Source organism: Scardinius erythrophthalmus, assembly GCF_964197995.2.
Source record: "Scardinius erythrophthalmus genome assembly, chromosome: 3".
NCBI lineage: Eukaryota > Metazoa > Chordata > Actinopteri > Cypriniformes > Leuciscidae > Scardinius > Scardinius erythrophthalmus.
The window spans coordinates 54,564,792-54,587,504 of record NC_138223.1 but is presented as its reverse complement, the minus strand read 5'-3'; the positions used below and the strand labels follow the sequence as shown (position 1 = coordinate 54,587,504).

The window sequence follows — 22,713 nt, the reverse complement described above, 5'->3', positions numbered from 1 at the left end:
ATATCTGCTCAAATGTAGATATGGTAATCATAATGTTTTATATTTGAGTGCGATCGCGTTTGAATGTATCATATTTGGAGCGCGGTCGCGTTTGAATGTATCATATTTGGATCGCGATCGCGTTTGAATGTATCATATTTGGAGCGCGATCGCGTTTGAATGTATCATATTTGGTGAAAAGCACCAAACGGCTTCATGTTTTTACTATTATCTCATGCCATATCATCATAACAAATGGAAACATTTGAAGTAACATGATAATCAATATATTTTTCTCTAGCTTAGTTGTTACTGAAATATTTTGGAAGATTTATAGGCTGCTAATATGGTTATTGTTATTATTTTATGCAGCGCTGCGCATAGCCTATGCCTATAAGGCACAATAAACCTGATGTTCATTATTATTGGAAACATTTATGTGTGTGTGTGTATGTGTGTATTCTGTGAATTTTAAAAAGCAATTTTAACCAGAAAAATCTCAAATTTATACCCAAAATCGTGCAGGCTTATAGTTTCTCTTGATATCAGTATGTTCACTTTTTTTTTTTTCTTTCAGGGCCCAGATGCCACTCCTGCTGACTTCAACATTCACATGAGTCTCTCTCTGTACATGAACACGGTAAAGTGAAAATCAAACACCTTGGAAATGAAAGGTATGTACAATGTTTTTAGGAATGGCACAAAGGTCTCTGTCTTTGGATAATAGTTTTCAGTGAGTGCTTTTTTGTCATTTGTTTTGTATCTTTGTATTATGTTGTGTTGTAAATAAATCCAAACAATTTAAAAGCCATTCTTTTTTTAAATCTCCTCATTTACAGTATTGTGCAAGGTTGCTCAGAATGATAGGCCCCTGATAGCTCCTAATAGGGCCATTAGGGAGTGTCTTTGTATTTCTCAGGTGAGAAAAGCTTGAATATTAATGAGCTCTCGCATAAGGCTTTTTCACACAAAACACGTCGTAAATTTTTTAAATCAATATATTGTCTTATCTGAATGAGCAGTCAGGGTGATTTTCACATAGTTTTGGAGCAAATATTCTAGGCTACGTCATACAATTTTCAAAAGTCTTGTGAAGAAATAATCAGTATGGGTTTCATGGCCTTATTTCAGTGAGAATTTTCGCATAAATGTCATTATCTCAAAACTACAAACTTTTACACACATGCTGCTGAAATATTATTGTAGCAGAGTTTGTGCTGAATACAGTGTAATTAGACTTTAGCCATGAAAATGTCACAAGTAACAGAAATAAGCACAAATGTCAGAGCATGTCAGAACACCTCCAGGGCCCAGAAAACAGCTCAGACCTCAGAGGGTTAATGGGAAAAAACAAAAGGGAGTTGCTAACTGTATTACAATGACAGCTGTCAGTATGAAAAACCTTATCCCAAGATGTTTTTGATAAATTTTGGACGCAGAAGGACCACCTCTCGTCGAGGAGCATTCAAGTAGGACTTAAATATGCCATGGAGGGATAAAAGATTATAAAATAAATATGGTGGGTAACAAGATTAATTTGGAAGCGAGAGTTTACAGATCACAAACAAGCAGGAGAAGCCTCATGTTGCGGTCGTCACGATCGCAGAAAAACAATATCTAGGATCAACACTGTTCATTTATACGGCAGGGTAAGTTTAAATTATTGTACATTTAACCAGTTTAATATGGAGAGGCACTCCCAGTCAACAATTTTATCTCTCAGTGATCTCACCATGAGCTCTCATGATACCTGTGATGTGTTCACAATCTGAGTTCACAGTGAGCTAAAAGTGTATCCTCACAGCGCCCTCACTTTGTGCTCATGCTATAGTCATATACAGCAACTATATTGGTCTGATTGGTTGAAGGACTATCCAATTGCGTTCAGAGTCATTTGAACTATGCCCGTTGATCACGCCTCTTATGCAGGAGAAAACACAGAGCAGACTCCCCAGACTAATGTTCAATCTTAAAAGATTGAGCTTGGTCTGGTGATAGCCAGACTACACAAAGACTAGAAAGACTAGATACCCAGCATGCATTGCAGCATGAAGGTTTCGATCGTCACCATTGTTGAGATTCATAAGCTGATTCTTGATGTCTCTTTGTGTCTAAATGTCTCTTGATGTCTCTTGATGTCTCTTTGTGCCGAGCGTCGAGGTCGCGATCAGCAATTGGTTTCGTTCACTCCAGCTCCAACATGCCACCACGAAGCCTGGATATTTCCGCAGTGGAAGACGCGAGTCCTCCCGGTTTTCGAGATATCCACACAAAACCGCTTCTCCCCTCTTCGTGAAACAGAACGCGATGCTGTGATCATCGGCGATTCCATCTTTCGACACGTACACGCTACGTTAAATAAAATTAAGGTGCATAGTCACTGCTTTCCTGGTGCTCGTGTTTCTGAAATCGCTGCTCACTAAATACCTAAATACCTTTTGACTAGTAACCAAAAGTCCAAATCATAGTCTCTGCTGCACCAATTTAACTGATATAAATAGTGTAGAACATTGCATAGAAACTGTGTCTATTCCTCGTTTAGTGAGATCAAATAATAAATCTACTGCAGGATCTAGAAAAAATCTAATTGTTATTAAACCAGAAAATGTTGCTATTAGTAATCAAAAACAATTTCTAAAGCTAGGTCTTCTAAACATTAGATCTCTCACACCTAAGGCAGTTATTGTAAATGAAATAGTCACAGATAATAGCTTCGATGTACTTTGCCTTACTGAAACCTGGCTTAAACCAAATGATTATTTCGGTCTAAATGAGTCTACTCCATCAGGATACTCCTATAAGCACGAGCCCCGTCTGATTGGTCGTGGCGGCGGTGTTGCAACAATCTATTATGATGTTCTCAATGTTACTCAGAAAACGGGTTATAAGTTTATTTCATTTGAAGTACTTGTACTAAATGTTACGCTCTTAGATGTTCGAGAAACATCCCTATTATCTCTAGCCATGGCTACCGTATATAGACCGCCTGGGCCTTACGCTGATTTCCAAAAAGAGTTTGCAGATTTTCTCTCAGACCTATTAGTTAATTTCGATAAAGCATTAATTGTTGGAGACTTTAATATCCACGTAGATAATCAAAATGATGCGTTAGGGGCTGCGTTTACAGATTTATTAAACTCCTTTGGGGTCAAGCAAAACGTTACCGAACCAACTCATCGATTTAATCATACACACGATTTAATTATATCACATGGAACCGATCCAACCGATATAGATATCATTCCACAAAGTGACGATGTCACTGACCATTACATGGTAACTTGCATATTACGTACTCCTGTAATATATCATGCTGCGTCACGTTATCGATTAGGCAGAACAATCCTTCCATCCACCATAGATAATTTTTCAAATAGCTTATCGGATCTGTCTCAGCTGCTCAGTGAACCCAAACAAACAGATGAACTTGAGGAATTAACTAGCACTATGAGCACTATTCTCTCTGGATCATTGGATATTGTTGCACCCATTAGATTAAAAAAGGTCAGAGAGAATAGTAAAGCACCATGGTACAACAATACTACGCGTGTTCTAAAGAGAGAAACCCGTAATTTAGAGCGTAAATGGAAACAAACTAACTTAGAGGTCTTTAGAATCGCATGGAAAGACAGTATGTCACGTTATAAAAAGGCCCTAAAAGAGGCCAGGGCTGAGCATCTCCGCAAACTAATAGAAAACAACCATAACAATCCTAAGTTCTTATTTAACACCGTGGCTAGACTAACAAATAAACAGATGTCTCCTGAACAAAATATTCCGTTACAGTGTAGTAGTAATGATTTCATGAAGTTTTTCACTGAGAAAATAGAAAACATCAGAACCACAATTGTAAACGTTCAATCCTCAATCGCGCTTTATAACTCAGCCTCAATTATCACCCCGCAAGAACAATTACAGTGCTTTACAACTATAGAACAAAAAGAGTTAAATAAACTTATCACTTCATCTAAAACAACAACATGTTTACTAGATCCTTTACCAACTAAACTATTGAAAGAAGTGTTACCTGTAGTGGAAGAGCCTTTCCTCAATATTATTAACTCGTCTTTAACTTTAGGTCATGTTCCAAGAACATTTAAACTGGCAGTTATAAAACCTCTCATTAAGAAACCACAATTAGATCCACATAATCTAGCAAATTATAGACCCATTTCAAATCTACCTTTTATGTCTAAAATACTAGAAAAAGTTGTGTCCGCTCAACTGGGCTCTTTCTTACAAGAAAATGACACCTATGAAAAGTTTCAGTCTGGGTTCAGGCCGCATCATAGCACTGAAACTGCGCTCGTTAACCCTCTGGAGTCTGAGGTGTTTTCTGGGCCCTGGAGGTGTTCTGACATGCTCTGACATTTGTGCTTTTTTCAGTTATTTATAAACATGTTAATGGCAAAGGTGTAAATTCACTCTATATAGCACAAACAGGGCTACCAAAATATGTGATCACCATGCATGTATATTTTTTTATTTTTAAGAGAATAATGCTTATGCGTGGTTATTGAAAAAATAAAAAATGAAAGTTGCTGAAAGAAGACCTCAAAACTCATAATAAATATGCATGAATAAGACTTTTGAGAAATGGATGTTCTTCCTTCGAGTTCTGGCTTCAAAATTATGTGAAAATAGTCTTGCTTTATCGTTCAGATAAAACCATACATTGATTTAAATTGATGTAAAACAGGTTTTGCTTGGAAAGCCATTATGCGAGTGGGCGTGAACGAGGAGTGGTTTACACCTTGGAATACAAAATGTCCCACCCATTATGCATAATGACTCTGCATAATTAGCCATTCATTCAGGTGTGACTCTGACTGACTGAGCCACAATGCAAGGACAAAAAATTAGAAGAAGACTTATATTGACCATTTAAGATTTTGCTTACATCTATCTTGTAAATATGTTTTGCTATTTTATTAAAAAGGTTACAATTACAACAATAATTAAAATTTCAACAATATTTCAAGTGTACTTTTTCTTTGTAAAAAAAAAAAAAAAAGATTATAGGCCTACATTTTAGGCCTATGTATGTATTCATTAGTTTGAATATAGCCAAAATTGGAACAGCTAACATCTTAGTTGATGACTTTATTTTATATATATATAAATGTTGCTAAACAAAAGCTTATTTGATATATATATCAGTATATTCTACAGTAAAAACTGTACTCAAATCTAGTCAACAAAATGTTGTCTTTCATATTTCGCCTGACTGTAACGTTGTTTTTATGAAATATTAGGGCATATAAATGTTAATTTGCAGTTTAATACGTATTGCTTATACAAATAGCCTACATTTTATTTCAACATATTTCAGTCGATTTTTACTCATCTCAGTATAGTAATACAGTTTGCTAAAACATCATCATTCATTCACACACGCGATTTAAATTTAAACTGTCTTTTTGCGAGCTGTGGTAAACAGCGCGCATCTCTGCCGTTCATTCATCAAAAACAGAAACCCGATTCACGTGAGAAGAAAAAAAAAACGTACAGTATTCCTCAGCTCGCTCCTCGATATACCCGCACTTGTGAGGTACTTTTTTCATCAAAAGCTTATGTGGCAGTATATTCTACAGTAAAAACTGTAGCCTACTCAAATCTAGTCAACAAAATGTTGTCTTTCATATTTCGCCTGACTGTAACGTTGTTTTTATGAAATATTAGGGCATATAAAATTGCAGTTTAATACGTATTGCTTATACAAATAGCCTACATTTTATTTCAACATATTTCAGTCGATTTTTACTCATAGTAATACAGTTTGCTAAAACATCCTCATTCATTCACACACGCGATTTAAATTTAAACTGTCTTTTTGCGAGCTGTGGTAAACAGCGCGCATCTCTGCCGTTCATTCATCAAAAACAGAAACCCGATTCACGTGAGAAGAAAAAAAAACTTACAGTATTCCTCAGCTCGCTCCTCGATATACCTGCACTTCTGAGGTACTTTTTTTCATTATTGTTATTGCTCACAGTGCTGCGAGACGGTGTTAAAGTAATGATCTGAATAAACTGATATGTGGGCGTTCACAGGTTTGCTTGGATTGCCTCATTCATTTGCGTTTGAATAGTGCGCGCTCTCCGTAGGCGGAGTCACATTACATTTGAATTAGCTCTAATTAGGTCGACTGGAATCGCTCTCTTTTAATACAGATTTCACAAAATGAGAATATTTGTTTTTTATATAAATTACTTCATTTAAGAGAAGAGAATTCAAGCTTCATGCCTGTATGTCTGTTTGCCTGTTTGACTGAGTATTCGCTGAGTTATTGTTCATTTTCGGACGCGTTTCAGAATGGACGACACTGGCAGATAGAAGGCAGAACTCGCATCACGTATATTTTTCTTTATTTGGCAAAAAGCACAACACTTTGTTTTTATTGTGAGTATACACAAAAATAATACACATTTAACAGAATCGATTGATGTACAAAACAAGCCTAAAAGATAAAAATTAATATTTTTATTTTATTATTTTTTTGCACTCATACGGAAAAAAACGAGCCTATCGCGCCGGCGCGATAGCCGACCTCAGGGGGTTAAAATCACAAATGATTTACTTTTAGCTTCTGACCAAGGCTGTATCTCAATATTAGTTTTACTTGATCTTAGTGCTGCGTTCGATACTATAGATCATACAATACTCTTAGATCGATTACAAAATTATACTGGTGTTCAAGGACAAGCATTAAGCTGGTTTAGATCGTATTTATCAGACCGATACCATTTTGTTTATTTAAATGGAGAAAAATCGATCATAACTCCAGTAAACTATGGAGTGCCGCAGGGATCTGTGTTAGGCCCTCTATTATTCTCAATATATATGCTGCCACTTGGAAATATTATAAGGAAACATGGAATTAGTTTCCATTGTTATGCTGATGACACTCAAATCTATATTTCATCACGGCCAGATGAAAACGCTAAATTATCTCAATTGACAGAGTGTGTTAAAGATATAAAGATTGGATGACGCGTAATTTCTTTTATTAAATCCAGACAAGACAGAGGTACTAATCATCGGTTCAAAAAACCACCCACAAAACCTCTCACAATACAACTTTAATTTAGAAGGGTGTCCTGTTACTTCATCCTCCACAGTAAAAGATCTGGGTGTTATATTAGACTGCAAACTGTCTTTTGAAAATCATATCTCATATGTTACAAGAACAGCCTTTTTCCACCTTAGAAACATTGCTAAGCTACGTAATATGCTATCTGTTTCCGATGCAGAAAAGTTAGTTCATGCATTCATGACCTCAAGACTAGATTACTGTAATGCGTTATTAGCCGGTTGTCCTGCATCCTCAATAAACAAGCTACAGTTAGTCCAAAATGCAGCCGCTAGAGTTCTTACTAGATCAAGAAAATATGATCATATAACACCGATTTTATCATCACTGCTGGTTAGGGTTAGGGTTAGCTATTATCACTGCTGGTTACCTATAAAGTTCCGTATTAATTACAAGGTATTGCTACTGACTTATAAAGCCCTAAACGGCTTAGCTCCAGTCTATTTAACGGATCTTCTATCGCCCTATAATCCATCGCGCTCTTTAAGATAACTAAATTCGAGGCTTTTGGTCATACCTAGGATATCCAGATCCACAAAAGGAGGGAGATAATTTTCACATTTAGCTCCAAAACTCTGGAATAGTCTTCCGGATACTGTTCGTTGCTCAGACTCGCTCTCCCAGTTTAAAACTAGATTAAAGATGCATCTCTTCAGCCAGGCATTCATATAATACTTTTAATCTTACAGTTAAATCCTGTCTATAGTTCATAAACACCAGAGGAGTACTGGCCCCCGACTGAGCCCGGGTTCTCCCAAGGTTCTCCATTAGGTCACCTGATGGAGTTTTTCGGTTCCTTGCCACTGTTGCCTTTGGCTTGCTCGGTTGGGGATATTTGGGGATATTTAATTTAATTAATCAATCAACGATACTATTGATCAGCATTACCAAACGTAGACGTTCCACTAGAAACAAACATTGATGTATTGTTTTAATTTATTACTGTGAAGCTGCTTTGATACAACCTATGTTGTGAAAAGCGCTATATAAATAAACTTGACTTGACTTGACTTAAATGACACAGTTGTTCAAATGTTTGTGTCTTATTATGCAATTCAGATCCATTATAAATGATTATGACACTGTTGGATATCAAACTGTGTAATCTGAGGTCTATTATAATTTAAAATATCAATGTCAAACAAAATAATACAACATCAACATCTAAATCTCTATTAATTGCTGAGATCTTCACATATTTAATGTGAATATATTTAAGCAATAGGACAGGTGATCCATCTAGATCAATATTATTGTGTACCAAACAGGTCAATCTTTGACAATATTTCCTTAATTAGAGATATTATATAGGCTTCCAAATTATTTATTATCAATTGTGGTATGTTGTCTTTTGACCAAGAGAAAGCGTTTGATCAGGTTTAGCATGCTTATCTATTGAATGTTTTAGAAGCTTTTGGTTTTAATGAGAAGTTTAAGTTTAAGTTTAATAGTGCTCTTATGTGCTTCATTCGTCGTCAGTAGAGGTATTAGACAAGGATGTTCATTATCAGGAATGTTATATTCTATTGTTATTCAACCACTTCTACAAACAATTAGGAAGAATTTAGATGGTTTTAGGATACCACTTTGTGATGTTAATTTTTGTATACAGTATCAGCTTATGCCGACGACCTTATAATAATTAATAAACAAAGCGACATATATGTTTTATCTAAATTGGTAGAAGACTTTGGAAAATGGTCTTCAGCAAAAGTAAATTGTAAAAAAAGTGTGGCATTTTTATTAGGGGATTGGAATGAAGGGAAACCAATTCTTCCTGAAGGTCTGATTTGAAATAGGTAGGGCTGCAGAGATTTATTATTATTTTTATTTTTTATTTTTTTTAGGAGATGATAATATCTTACCAAAAAAAAATTGGGATGATTTATTACAAAGAGTGAAAGGTTGTCTAGACAAATGGAAGTGGATTCTACCCAACCTGTCTTATAGGGGAAGAACACTTATTGTAATTAATTGGGTCGCTTTACTCTTATGGCACAGACTGGTTTGAATTGATCCTCCAGTGAAATTGATGGCCGGGATTCAAGTGGATTTTGTTGACTTTTTTTGGGAGTATTTTATTTTTGCCCAAAGAAGAAGGGGGTCAAGGAGTGGTTCATCTCCAGAGAAGGAGTGCAGCTTTCCAGTTGTGTTTTTACTCAGGACGGTTGGAAAACTTGGAATAGATAAATCTCTTTTTTTTTTTAAAGGCAACCAGGGCGGGAAGGGCCAGCAACCCGATCCGTATCTTCTGTGAGGAAGAACCCAAAACACAGCTACGAAGAGTCCAAGAGAATAATATCCCCAGGGGAGCCCGAGAAGGGGGAAGAATGAGCACCCCGAATGGACAGTCAACCAGGCAACGGAAAGCACGAACTGACAACCGACGATGAACACTATTTGTGTATGTGGAAAGAGCTGCAAAAACCCACGAGGTCTGAAGATCGACCAGACCAAGATGGGATGTTTGGTGAAAGTGCAGCCAGAGCAGCGCTCAAGGAACTACCTCGTTGTGATGCAGGAGGAACTATGCTGGGAGACATCCCAAAATTCACAGAACCTGCACACTCCAGAGGACCTTGGTGAGACCTAGGAGGAGCTGAGCCCGGAGTCACCCCACAGCGCTCAAAACCTCCATGTTCCGGAAGCCCAAAAACCAGGCATCCCACAACACCAACGAGGGGTTAAGTGGCCTCCAGCCAGCAAAGGGAGTGAGTGGCAGAAATTTGATGATGATGTGGATCGTATCCTGGAAGCTACGATGAAGGGAATGGCAGACAGGAAACTCCAAACAATGACAACCATGATAACCAGCATCGCCACCGAAAGGTTTGGCTTGGTAGAAAAGCACGCTGCTACAAACCAGTACTCCAAGAACCGCAGGGCAGAGAAGATTGCACAGCTGAGACAGGAACTCTGACTCTTGAAGAGGCAGTTCAAGGGGGCAACCGAGGATATGAAGCCAGGGCTGGCAGAGCTATGGGGCATCCTCAGAAAAAAGCTGTTGACCCTCCGCCGAGCAGAGTGGCATAGGAGGCGGGCTAAGGAGAGAGCCAAAAGACGAGCTGACTTTCTTGTTAACCCCTTTGGGTTTACCAAGCAGCTGCTAGGCCAGAAGCGCAGTGGCCAACTCGCTTGTTCAAAAGAGGAGATAGACACCTACTTGCATGACACCTACAGCGATGCAGCCCGGGAAGAGGATCTTGGCGAATGCAGACACCTCATTAATCCACCTACACCAACCATTGACTTCAACATCAAAGTACCCAGTTGGAAAGAAATTCAAACTGTTGTTAAAGCTGCCCGAACCCGCTCAGCACCAGGACCTAATGGTGTGCCATATCTGGTGTATAAGAGGTGCCCCAAGCTCTTGCATCGCCTGTGGAAGATACTGAGGGTCATATGGAGGAGGGGGAAAGTTGGCCAACAATGGAGATCTGCAGAAGGGGTGTGGGTTCCGAAGGAAGAGAAGTCAACCACCATAGAGCAGTTTAGGACCATCTCACAGCTAAATGTCGAGGGGAAGATATTCTTCAGTATCATTTCCCAACGGCTGTCAGACTACCTCCTAAAGAACCAGTACATCGACCCGTCTGTGCAAAAGGGAGGGATCCCAGGGGTTCCCGGGTGCCTTGAACACAGTGGAGTGGTGACACAACTGATTAGAGAGGCTCGTGAAGGGAAAGGAAACCGGGCTGTACTATGGCTGGACTTAGCCAATGCGTATGGCTCCATACCCCACAAGCTAGTGGAGGTGGCATTGGGGAGACATCATGTTCCGAGCAGCATCAAGATCCTCATAATGGATTATTATAATAACTTTAATCTGAGGTTCACTTCCGGCAAAGTTACATCTGAGCGGCATCATCTGGAAAAAGGGATCATCACTGTGTCAGTGATTCTCTTTTCCTTGGCCATGAACATGCTGGTCAAATCCGCTGAGCCGGAATGCAGAGGCCCCAAAACCAAGTCCGGAATCCGTCAGCCCCCCATCAGGGCATTCATGGACGACCTGAAAGTAACAACTGTAGCAGTACCAGGATGCAGATGGATTCTCCAGGACCTAGAGAGGTTAACCACCTGGGCAAGGATGCGTTTCAAGCCGGAAAAATCCAGATCCATGGTACTGAAGAGAGGGAAGGTAACAGACCAGTTCCACTTCTCCCTAGGAAGTACCCGAATCCCATCAGTCACAGAGAAGCCTGTGAAGAGTCTTGGGAAAACCTTTGACTGCTCTCTTAAGGATGCCGCTTCAATCAAGGCAACAAATGATCAACTGGAAAGCTGGCTGATGACAGTTGACAAGTCAGGCCTTCCGGGGAAATTCAAAGTTTGGCTATACCAACATGGAATCCTACCTAGGATATTGTGGCCATTGTTGGTGTACGGATTTCCAATTTCTACCGTGGAAGCATTTGAGAGGAGGGTGAGCAATTTCCTTAGACGGTGGTTGGGCTTGCCAAGAAGTCTGAGCAGCATCGCCCTCTACGGCAAGAAGAACACGCTAACACTACCAATCAACAGCCTCAGCGAGGAGTTCATGGTTACCAGAGCAATGGAGGTGCTTCAGTACAGGGATTCCAAGGGCCCAAGAGTATCTCAAGCTGGCATTGAGGTCAGGACTGGCAGAAAGTGGAAGGCACATGAGGCGGTGGACCAGGCAGAATCACGGCTGCGTCATAAGGAATTGGTGGGTCCCGTGGCTATTGGCCGTGCAGGACTGAGAAGCACCATTATAACAAACTGAAGGGTAAGGAAAGGCGGGACCTGGCCCAAAAAGAAGTGAGGGCTGGGATCGAGGAGCAGCGTGCAAGCTAGATAGTGGGATTGAGGCAACAGGGCGCATGGACCAGATGGGAAGAAACCATGGAGAGGAAGATTTCATGGGCAGAGCTGTGGAGGGCTGAGCTCTATCGCATCAAATTTCTCATTTAGTCTGTCTATGACACCACTCCCAGTCCATCTAATCTCTTTTGCTGGGGCAAGGTGGAGACTCCGGCATGTACCTTGTGCAAGGGAAGAGGATCGCTGGAACACATCCTCAGCAGCTGTCCTAAAGCACTTGGGGAAGGCCGCTGGCGCCATGACCAGGTGCTGAAGGTGGTTGCTGAGTCCATCACTACTGCCATCAATCAGAGCAAGCTTTTACAACCACCAAGGTGAAAAATTTCATTCTTAAGATCAGGAGAACCCCCACCTTCCCGACCAACAGTTCAGACAGGCCTACTGGGAACAGCGAATGACTGGCAGCTAAGGGTGGACCTGGGAAAGCAACACAAGTTCCCCCGAGACATAGTGGAGACCAGCCTTAGACCCGACATGGTTCTTCTCTCAGTAACATCGAAGCAGGTTATCTTGTTGGAGCTAACAGTGCCCTGGGAGGAGAGGATGGAGGAAGCGAGTGAAAGGAAAAGGGAGAAATACGCAGAGCTGGTGGAGGAGTGTCAGAGACGGGGGTGGCGTGCACAGTGCTTGCCCATCGAGGTTGGGGGAAGGGGCTTTGCAGGAAGGTCACTCTGCAGGGCCTACAGCCTCCTGGGAATCACAGGAGTGCGCAAGAGAAGAGCCATCAGTGCAGCGTCAGAGGCTGCAGAAAAAGCCTCACGATGGCTGTGGATCAGGTGGGACAAACAGTGGGCGAACGCTTCTTGGACACAGGCCAGGAACTGATCACTCCTGGTCGGGTCGCCTGGGTGAGGGGGTCTGAAGTTGAAAGACCCGAAACCCCCTATGACCCCAGGTACTATCACTGATGATGTGTCCAAGAGTGCATCACAAGGTGTATGTAACAATCACTAATGGACCCTAAGTGCTTGAATATTTTAAAATTGTCATCTTTTTATCAGCATCTTTTCAAGATTTGGAGTTTTTTCATATTCAAAGGACTGAAAATGTTCATGCCATTTTTTGGTTGCTGAATGAACCCTTGATTTTTAAGGCAAGACTGGATCTGTCTGCGACCAATTTTTTACCAGGATTCAATAAGATTTGACAAAATTCAGGTTCCCTTTCAGTCGCTCACGTTCGACGTAACGTCGACGTGACGACATAATTTTCCCCCTAGTTTATACCTTGAAACACAAACACACTCACACATCTGTTCAATTCTACAGATCCACAAACATTCAGACAAAACACAATCCAACAGAGGAAACATTTGGAGTACATTACCAGCTGAGGTCGTCTCTGGTGTGACTGTTGTATCGGGGCTGATGATGTTAGTAACAGCTGAAAAATAATGACTAATGGTTAATACCAATGAATCAACAAACACAAATAATACCAAGAGCTCATGAACACATAATTATCTGCACAGTATGCTGAATAGCGCACAGTTGTTCTAACCAGCTCATAGACATAATAATAGCCTGGACAGGCTTTGACTTTAATGGGAAAAAACAAACGGAGTTGCTAACTGTATTACAATGACAGATGTCAGTGTGAAAACCTTATCCCAAGATGTTTTTGATAAATTTTGGACGCAGAAGGACCACCTCTCGTCGAGGAGCATTCAAGTAGGACTTAAATATGCCATGGAGGGATAAAAGATTATAAAATAAATATGGTGGGTAACAAGATTAATTTGGAAGCGAGGGTTTACAGATCACAAACAAACAGGAGAAGCCTCATGTTGCGGTCATCACGATCGCAGAAAAACAATATCTAGGATCAACACTGTTCACTTATACGGCAGGGTAAGTTTAAATTAATGTACATTTAACCAGTTTAATATGGAGAGGCACTCCCAGTCAACAATTTTATCTCTCAGTGATCTCACCATGAGCTCTCATGATACCTGTGATGTGTTCACAATCTGAGTTCACAGTGAGCTAAAAGTGTATCCTCACAGCGCCCTCACTTTGTGCTCATGCTATAGTCATATACAGCAACTATATTGGTCTGATTGGTTGAAGGACTATCCAATTGCGTTCAGAGTCATTTGAACTATGCCCGTTGATCACGCCTCTTGTGCAGGAGAAAACACAGAGCAGACTCCCCAGACTAATGTTCAATCTTAAAAGATTGAGCTTGGTCTGGTGATAGCCAGACTACACAAAGACTAGATACCCAGCATGCATTGCAGCATGAAGGTTTCGATCGTCACCATTGTTGAGATTCATAAGCTGATTCTTGATGTCTCTTTGTGTCTAAATGACACAGTTGTTCAAATGTTTGTGTCTTATTATGCAATTCAGATCCATTATAAATGATTATGACACTGTTGGATATCAAACTGTGTAATCTGAGGTCTATTATAATTTAAAATATCAATGTCAAACAAAATAATACAACATCAACATCTAAATCTCTATTAATTGCTGAGATCTTCACATATTTAATGTGAATATATTTAAGCAATAGGACAGGTGATCCATCTAGATCAATATTATTGTGTACCAAACAGGTCAATCTTTGACAATATTTCCTTAATTAGAGATATTATATAGGCTTCCAAATTATTTAATATCAATTGTGGTGTGTTGTCTTTTGACCAAGAGAAAGCGTTTGATCATGTTTAGCATGCTTATCGATGGAATGTTTTAGAAGCTTTTGGTTTTAATGAGAAGTTTACGTTTAAGTTTAATAGTGCTCTTATGTGCTTCATTCGAGGTCAGTAGAGGTATTAGACAAGGATGTTCATTATCAGGAACGTTATATTCTATTGTTATTCAACCACTTCTACAAACAATTAGGAAGAATTTAGATGGTTTTAGGATACCACTTTGTGATGTTAATTTTTGTATATCAGCTTATGCCGACCTCCTTATAATAATTAATAAACAAAGCGACATATATGTTTTATCTAAATTGGTAGAAGACTTTGGAAAATGGTCTTCAGCAAAAGTAAATTGTAAAAAAAGTGGGGCATTTTTATTAGGGGATTGGAATGAAGGGAAACCAATTCTTCCTGAAGGTCTGAGTTGAAATAGGTAGGGTTGCAGAGATTTATTATTATTATTATTATAATTTTTTAGGAGATGATAATATCTTAAAAAAAAAAAATTGGGATGATTTATTATTTATTATTCTACCCAACCTGTCTTATAGGGGAAGAACACTTATTGTAAATAATTTGGTCGCTTTACTCTTATGGCACAGACTGGTTTGTATTGATCCTCCAGTGAAATTGATGGCCGGGATTCAAGCGGATTTTGTTGACTTTTTTTGGGAGTATTTTATTTTTGCCCAAACAAGAAGGGGGTCAAGGAGTGGTTCATCTCCAGAGAAGGAGTGCAGATTTCCAGTTGTGTTTTTACTCAGGACTGTTGGAAAACTTGGAATAGATAAATCTCTTTTTTTTTAACGGCAACCGGGGCGGGAAGGGCCAGCAACCCGATCCGTATCTTCTGTGAGGAAGAACCCAAAACACAGCTACGAAGAGTCCAAGAGAATAATATCCCCAGGGGAGCCCGAGAAGGGGGAAGAATGAGCACCCCGAATGGACAGTCAACCAGACAACAAACCACATGAACTGACAACCGACGATGAACACTATTTGTGTATGTGGAAAGAGCTGCAAAAACCCACGAGGTCTGAAGATCGACCAGACCAAGATGGGATGTTTGGTGAAAGTGCAGCCAGAGCAGCGCTCAAGGAACTACCTCGTTGTGATGCAGGAGGAACTATGCTGGGAGACATCCCAAAGTTCACAGAACCTCCACACTCCAGAGGACCTTGGTGAGACGCAGGAGGAGCTGAGCCCGGAGTCACCCCCCAGCGCTCAAAACCTCCATGTTCCGGAAGCCCAAAAACCAGGCATCCCACAACACCAACGAGGGGTTAAGTGGCCTCCAGCCAGCAAAGGGAGTGAGTGGCAGAAATTTGATGATGATGTGGGTCGTATCCTGGAAGCTACGATGAAGGGAATGGCAGACAGGAAACTCCAAACAATGACAACCATGATAAGCAGCATCGGCACCAAAAGGTTTGGCTTGGTAGAAAAGCATGCTGCTACAAACCAGTACTCCAAGAACCACAGGGCAGAGAAGATTGCACAGCTGAGACAGGAACTCTGACTCTTGAAGAGGCAGTTCAAGGGGGCAACCGAGGATATGAAGCCAGGGCTGGCAGAGCTACGAGGCATCCTCAGAAAAAAGCTGTTGACCCTCCGCCGAGCAGAGTGGCATAGGAGGCGGGCTAAGGAGAGAGCCAAAAGACGAGCTGCCTTCCTTGTTAACCGAGCGCAGTGGCCATCTCGCTTGTTCAAAAGAGGAGATAGACACCTACTTGCATGACACCTACAGCGATGCAGCCCGGGAAGAGGATATTGGCGAATGCAGACACCTCATTAATCCACCTACACCAACCATACCCCTTTTCCACCAACAAGAACCGGGTGCTGGTTCAGAGCCAGAGCCAAAGCTGGTTCAGAGTTGGTTCGACTGACGAGCTTACTAAGAACCGGTTTGCCTTTCCACCGGCTAGAGAGCCACAACAGAGCCAGATCTTATGTCACTGTATACGTCTCATGTTGCCCAGCAACCGCTAGTGCGGTAGCGCCAAACACAAACATGCCAGGCTTGTTCGAGATGCATCGGCTTCTCGCAGATCGATCGCCGCATGACATCAAAGCACTGCGATAGCGATCTAAAAGCACAAGGAGTCGTATGCTCTCCAAACACTCCCGCAGCTCCGATCGGTCCTCGCCGCTCCGATGCATCTCGAACAAGCCATCAACAATAACGGACGTTGCAATACTATGGATGCTCATGGGTTTGCAAAAATACATAGGAATCCAATGCGTTCGTGCAGCTCGCCGTAACTTACATAGACGGATATTATAATCGAGCTGCTATTAGCTTGACTAGCTGCTATTTAAAAATGGCGGTCACAAGTTTCTATTCGTCTTGTTGGTCACTGTAACCCCGCCCACAGCCCCAGAAGCAAGCGGTTCTTTCTTGGCTCCGTTCTAGACCCTGCAATGATTTGGTGCTACTTAAGAACCAGTTTTACTGGTTCGGAGCTGGTGCTTTGGCGGTGGAAAAACAAAGAACCGATTTGAAACTAGGCTCTGGCTCCGAACCAGCACCAGCTCTGCCTTGGTGGAAAAGGGGTACCATTGACTTCAACATCAAAGTACCCAGTTGGAAAGAAATTCAAACTGTTGTTAAAGCTGCCCGAACCAGCTCAGCACCAGGACCTAATGGTGTGCCATATCTGGTGTATAAGAGGAGCCCCAAGCTCTTGCATCGCCTGTGGAAGATACTGAGGGTCATATGGAGGAGGGGGAAAGTTGGCCAACAATGGAGATCTGCAGAAGGGGTGTGGGTTCCGAAGGAAGAGAAGTCAACCACCATAGAGCAGTTTAGGACCATCTCGCTGCTAAATGTCGAGGGGAAGATATTCTTCAGTATCATTTCCCAACGGCTGTCAGACTACCTCCTAAAGAACCAGTACATCGACCCCTCTGTGCAAAAGGGAGGGATCCCAGGGGTTTCCGGGTGCCTTGAACACAGTGGAGTGGTGACACAACTGATTAGAGAGGCTCGTGAAGGGAAAGGAAAGGAAACCGGGCTGTACTATGGCTGGACTTAGCCAATGCGTATGGCTCCATACCCCACAAGCTAGTGGAGGTGGCATTGGGGAGACATCATGTTCCGAGCAGCATCAAGATCCTCATAATGGATTATTATAATAACTTTAATCTGAGGTTCACTTCCGGCAAAGTTACATCTGAGCGGCATCATCTGGAAAAAGGGATCATCACTGGATGCACTGTGTCAGTGATTCTCTTTTCCCTGGCCATGAACATGCTGGTCAAATCCGCTGAGCCGGAATGCAGAGGCCCCAAAACCAAGTCCGGAATCTGTCAGCCCCCCATCAGGGCATTCATGGACGACCTAAAAGTAACAACTGTAGCAGTACCAGGATGCAGATGGATTCTCCAGGGCCTAGAGAGGTTAACCACCTGGGCAAGGATGCGTTTCAAGCCGGAAAAATCCAGATCCATGGTACTGAAGAGAGGGAAGGTAACAGACCAGTTCCACTTCTCCCTAGGAAGTACCCGAATCCCATCAGTCACAGAGAAGCCTGTGAAGAGTTTTGGGAAAACCTTTGACTGCTCTCTTAAGGATGCCGCTTCTATCAGGGCAACAAATGATCAACTGGAGAGCTGGCTGATGACAGTTGACAAGTCAGGCCTTCCGGGGAAATTCAAAGTTTGGCTATACCAACATGGAATCCTACCAAGGATATTGTGGCCATTGTTGGTGTACGAATTTCCAATTTCCACCGTGGAAGGATTTGAGAGGAGGGTGAGCAATTACCTTAGACGGTGGTTGGGCTTGCCAAGAAGTCTGAGCAGCATCGCCCTCTACGGCAAGAAGAACAAGCTAACACTACCAATCAACAGCCTCAGTGAGGAGTTCATGGTTACCAGAGCAAGGGAGGTGCTTCAGTACAGTGTGACACTGTCACATTAATTTAAGTGTTCATTTGAAAACAGAAATGCTTATGATTGCTCAGGAGGTATTATATTGGTTTACATAATGTTTATGTATGATGAATGATACTCCTGTGTATTCCCGTGTGATATGCTTAGCTTCCACTGTGTATGTTGGTAAGAGGGGATGTCTCTTTAAGGCTCGGCCGCCCGCACTTACTATGAAGGCGTGCCTAAGCTTATGAATGGAGGGGTGAATCCGGAACCGGGAGAGGTGTGTTTGAATTCATGGCGCCAGCAATGTTTGCTGCAGCTATAATATTTAAAGCTTGTTCCTTATGGTTTGATAGCATTTTCAAACCTTACTTTAAAGGGATAGTTCAGGATTTTAGACATGAATCTCTATAGCTTCCCTATAAGCAGTGTGGTGCATTGACCATGACTTACCCCCGACAGCGTCCTGTGAGCCAAGCTCCGGTCCAGTTTTGGTCAAGATGAAATTAGTCCGGCAAGTTTGCTGGGGTCACGGCAATAAAGCTTTTTTCTTCTCAAATCAATATGTGTTCAAAAGAGTGATATATTTGCGTCACAAAACCTATAGAGATTCATGTCTAAAATCCTGAACTATCCTGAACTATTCCTTTAAGAGACTGCTTTAATGGTGGAGAGAGGACAGAGAATTATTCAACCACCTGGATTTTTCACTCGTGTACACATCTCTGGCAAACGGATTATTCTCACGGACTAATTGTTTCCTTTTTTGGTGTGTGTGTGGATTACTTTTTTGTCTCGTTCCGTTCGAGGATCATTCCCATGGACTAATGGACTAAATGTTTCCCGGTTGGAAAGACTGTAGCAAGCTCATGAGGCAGCCCGGACATTTTTTTTACTTATTTTTCCTGTACGGGGTGTTTGAAGGTGGTGAGTGCACGGGATAATTGTTTCATTATAATATACTGCGCTCAGCGCGTCATTCAATTGAGCTGTTTTGTGTGTTTATGTTTATGGTGTTCAGCGCCGTCTGAATATTATTGTTATCTTTTATGCTGTGTGACTTATTCACTATCATACATCTGCTCGTGATAATTTATATGTTAGAGAAAGCATTGATGTAGGTGACAGTATTGAGGCTTTGGTGATATTCGCCATTATTGTATTCATTCCAAAGAATCTCCTTGTGCGTTTATAGTAACACAGCTGTTTAAAAAGAATATTTGAGGGCGGATTGTTACAACAGGGATTCCAAGGACCCAAGAGTATCTCAAGCTGGCATTGAGGTCAGGACTGGCAGAAAGTGGAAGGCACATGAGGCGGTGGACCAGGCAGAATCACGGCTGCGTTATAAGGAATTGGTGGGTCCCATGGCTATTGGCCGTGCAGGACTGGGAAGCACCCCAATAATCCATTATAACAAACTGAAGGGTAAGGAAAGGCGGGACCTGGCCCAAAAAGAAGTGAGGGCTGGGATCGAGGAGCAGCGTGCAAGCCATTTAGTGGGAGAAACCATGGAAGAAACCATGGAGAGGAAGATTTCATGGGCAGAGCTGTGGAGGGCTGAGCTCCATCTCATCAAATTTCTCATTTAGTCTGTCTATGACACCACTCCCAGTCCATCTAATCTCTTTTGCTGGGGCAAGGTGGAGACTCCGGCATGTACCTTGTGCAAGGGAAGAGGATCGCTGGAACACATCCTCAGCAGCTGTCCTAAAGCACTTGGGGAAGGCCGCTACCGCTGGCGCCATGACCAGGTGTTTAAGGTGGTTGTTGAGTCCATCACTACTGCCATCAATCAGAGCAAGCTTTTACAACCACCAAGGTGAAAAATTTCATTCTTAAGATCAGGAGAACCCCCACCTTCCCGACCAACAGTTCAGACAGGCCTACTGGGAACAGCGAATGACTGGCAGCTAAGGGTGGACCTGGGAAAGCAACTCAAGTTCCCCCGAAACATAGTGGAGACCAGCCTTAGACCCGACATGGTTCTTCTCTCAGTAACATCGAAGCAGGTTATCTTGTTGGAGCTAACAGTGCCCTGGGAGGAGAGGATGGAGGAAGCGAGTGAAAGGAAAAGGGAGAAATATGCGGAGCTGGTGGAGGAGTGTCAGAGACGGGGGTGGCGTGCACAGTGCTTGCCCATTGAGGTTGGGGGAAGGGGCTTTGCAGGAAGGTCACTCTGCAGGGCCTACAGCCTCCTGGGAATCACAGGAGTGCGCAAGAGAAGAGCCATCAGTGCAGCGTCAGAGGCTGCAGAAAAAGCCTCACGATGGCTATGGATCAGGAGGGACAAACAGTGGGTGAACGCTTCTTGGACACAGGCCGGGAACTGATCACTCCTGGTCGGGTCGCCTGGGTGAGGGGGTCTGAAGTTGAAAGACCGAAACCCCCTATGACCCCAGGTACTATCACTGATGATGTGTCCAAGAGTGCATCACAAGGTGTATGTAACAATCACTAATGGACCCTAAGTGCTTGAATATTTTAAAATTGCCATCTTTTTATCAGCATCTTTTCAAGATTTTGAGTTTTGTTCATATTCAAAGGACTGAAAATTTTCATTCCATTTTTTGGTTGCTGAATGAACCCTTGATTCTTAAGGCAAGACTGGAACTGTCTGCGACCAATTTTTTACCAGGATTCAATAAGATTTTACAAAATTCAGGTTCCCTTTCAGTCGCTCACGTTCGACGTAACGTCAACGTGATGACATAATTTCCCCCCTAGTTTATACCTTGAAACACAAACACACTCACACATCTGTTCAATTCTACAGATCCACAAACATTCAGACAAAACACAATCCAACAGAGGGAACATTTGGAGTACATTACCAGCTGAGGTCGTCTCTGGTGTGACTGTTGTATCGGGGCTGATGATGTTAGTAACAGCTGAAAAATAATGACTAATGGTTAATACCAATGAATCAACAAACACAAATAATACCAAGAGCTCATGAACACATAATTATCTGCACAGTATGCTAAATAGTGCACCGTTGTTCTAACCAGCTCATAGACATAATAATAGCCTGGACAGGCTTTGACTTTAATGGGAAAAAACAAACGGAGTTGCTAACTGTATTACAATGACAGCTGTCAGTGTGAAAACCTTATCCCAAGATGTTTTTGATAAATTTTGGACGCAGAAGGACCACCTCTCGTCGAGGAGCATTCAAGTAGGACTTAAATATGCCATGGAGGGATAAAAGATTATAAAATAAATATGGTGGGTAACAAGATTAATTTGGAAGCGAGGGTTTACAGATCACAAACAAGCAGGAGAAGCCTCATGTTGCGGTCGTCACGATCGCAGAAAAACAATATCTAGGATCAACACTGTTCATTTATATGGCAGGGTAAGTTTAAATTAATGTACATTTAACCAGTATAATATGGAGAGGCTTTCCCAGTTAACAATTTTATCTCTCAGTGATCTCACCATGAGCTCTCATGATACCTGTGATGTGTTCACAATCTGAGTTCACAGTGAGCTAAAAGTGTATCCTCACAGCGCCCTCACTGTGTGCTCATGCTATGGTCATATACAGCAACTATATTGGTCTGATTGGTTGAAGGACTATCCAATTGCGTTCAGAGTCATTTGAACTATGCCCGTTGATCACGCCTCTTGTGCAGGAGAAAACAAAGAGCAGACTCCCCAGACTAATGTTCAATCTTAAAAGATTGAGCTTGGTCTGGGTGATAGCCAGACTACACAAAGACTAGATACCCAGCATGCATTGCAGCATGAAGGTTTCGATCGTCACTATTGTTGAGATTCATAAGCTCTTGATGTCTCTTTTTGTCTAAATGACACAGTTGTTCAAATGTTTGTGTCTTATTATGCAATTCAGATCCATTATAAATGATTATGACACTGTTGGATATCAAACTGTGTAATCTGAGGTCGATTATAATTAAAAATATAAATATCAAACAAAATAATAAACATCAACATCTAAATCTCTATTAATTCTCAATAAGAACTTATGTAGACGTCTGACAGAAATAAAGTCAGTCTGGTTAGTAATAGTGAAGCTGGTAATGCTGTTTGTGGAGTTGTTTAATCCTCCTCTGCTGAGATCTTCACAGATTTAATGTCTGCCACCAGGTTCTATTTTAATAGCCTATATTTAGCCTACTTCTTATTAAATCCAGACAATTTGTTGATGAAACATCGATTAAAATTAAGATACAATTAAAACAAAACGAAATTAAATTTAAAGACAGGCTTTGTGCTTTCAGTTTGAGGTCTCTGTGAA

At 41.6% G+C, this 22,713-nt stretch overlaps 1 protein-coding gene across 1 annotated transcript in view; it reads right to left on the bottom strand.

Annotated features, from left to right (window-relative positions):
• The window catches only part of LOC308687455 (hemicentin-1-like), a 93,209-nt gene that overhangs the window by 62,786 nt on the left and 7,710 nt on the right, over positions 1-22,713 (bottom strand). The window contains exons 4-5 of the mRNA XM_081360017.1: positions 21,284-21,340; positions 13,244-13,300 (exon numbers count right to left, since the gene is read on the bottom strand). Coding sequence (XP_081216143.1) covers positions 13,244-13,300; positions 21,284-21,340 — 114 coding nt within the window. The remainder of the gene's footprint in view (positions 1-13,243; positions 13,301-21,283; positions 21,341-22,713) is intronic.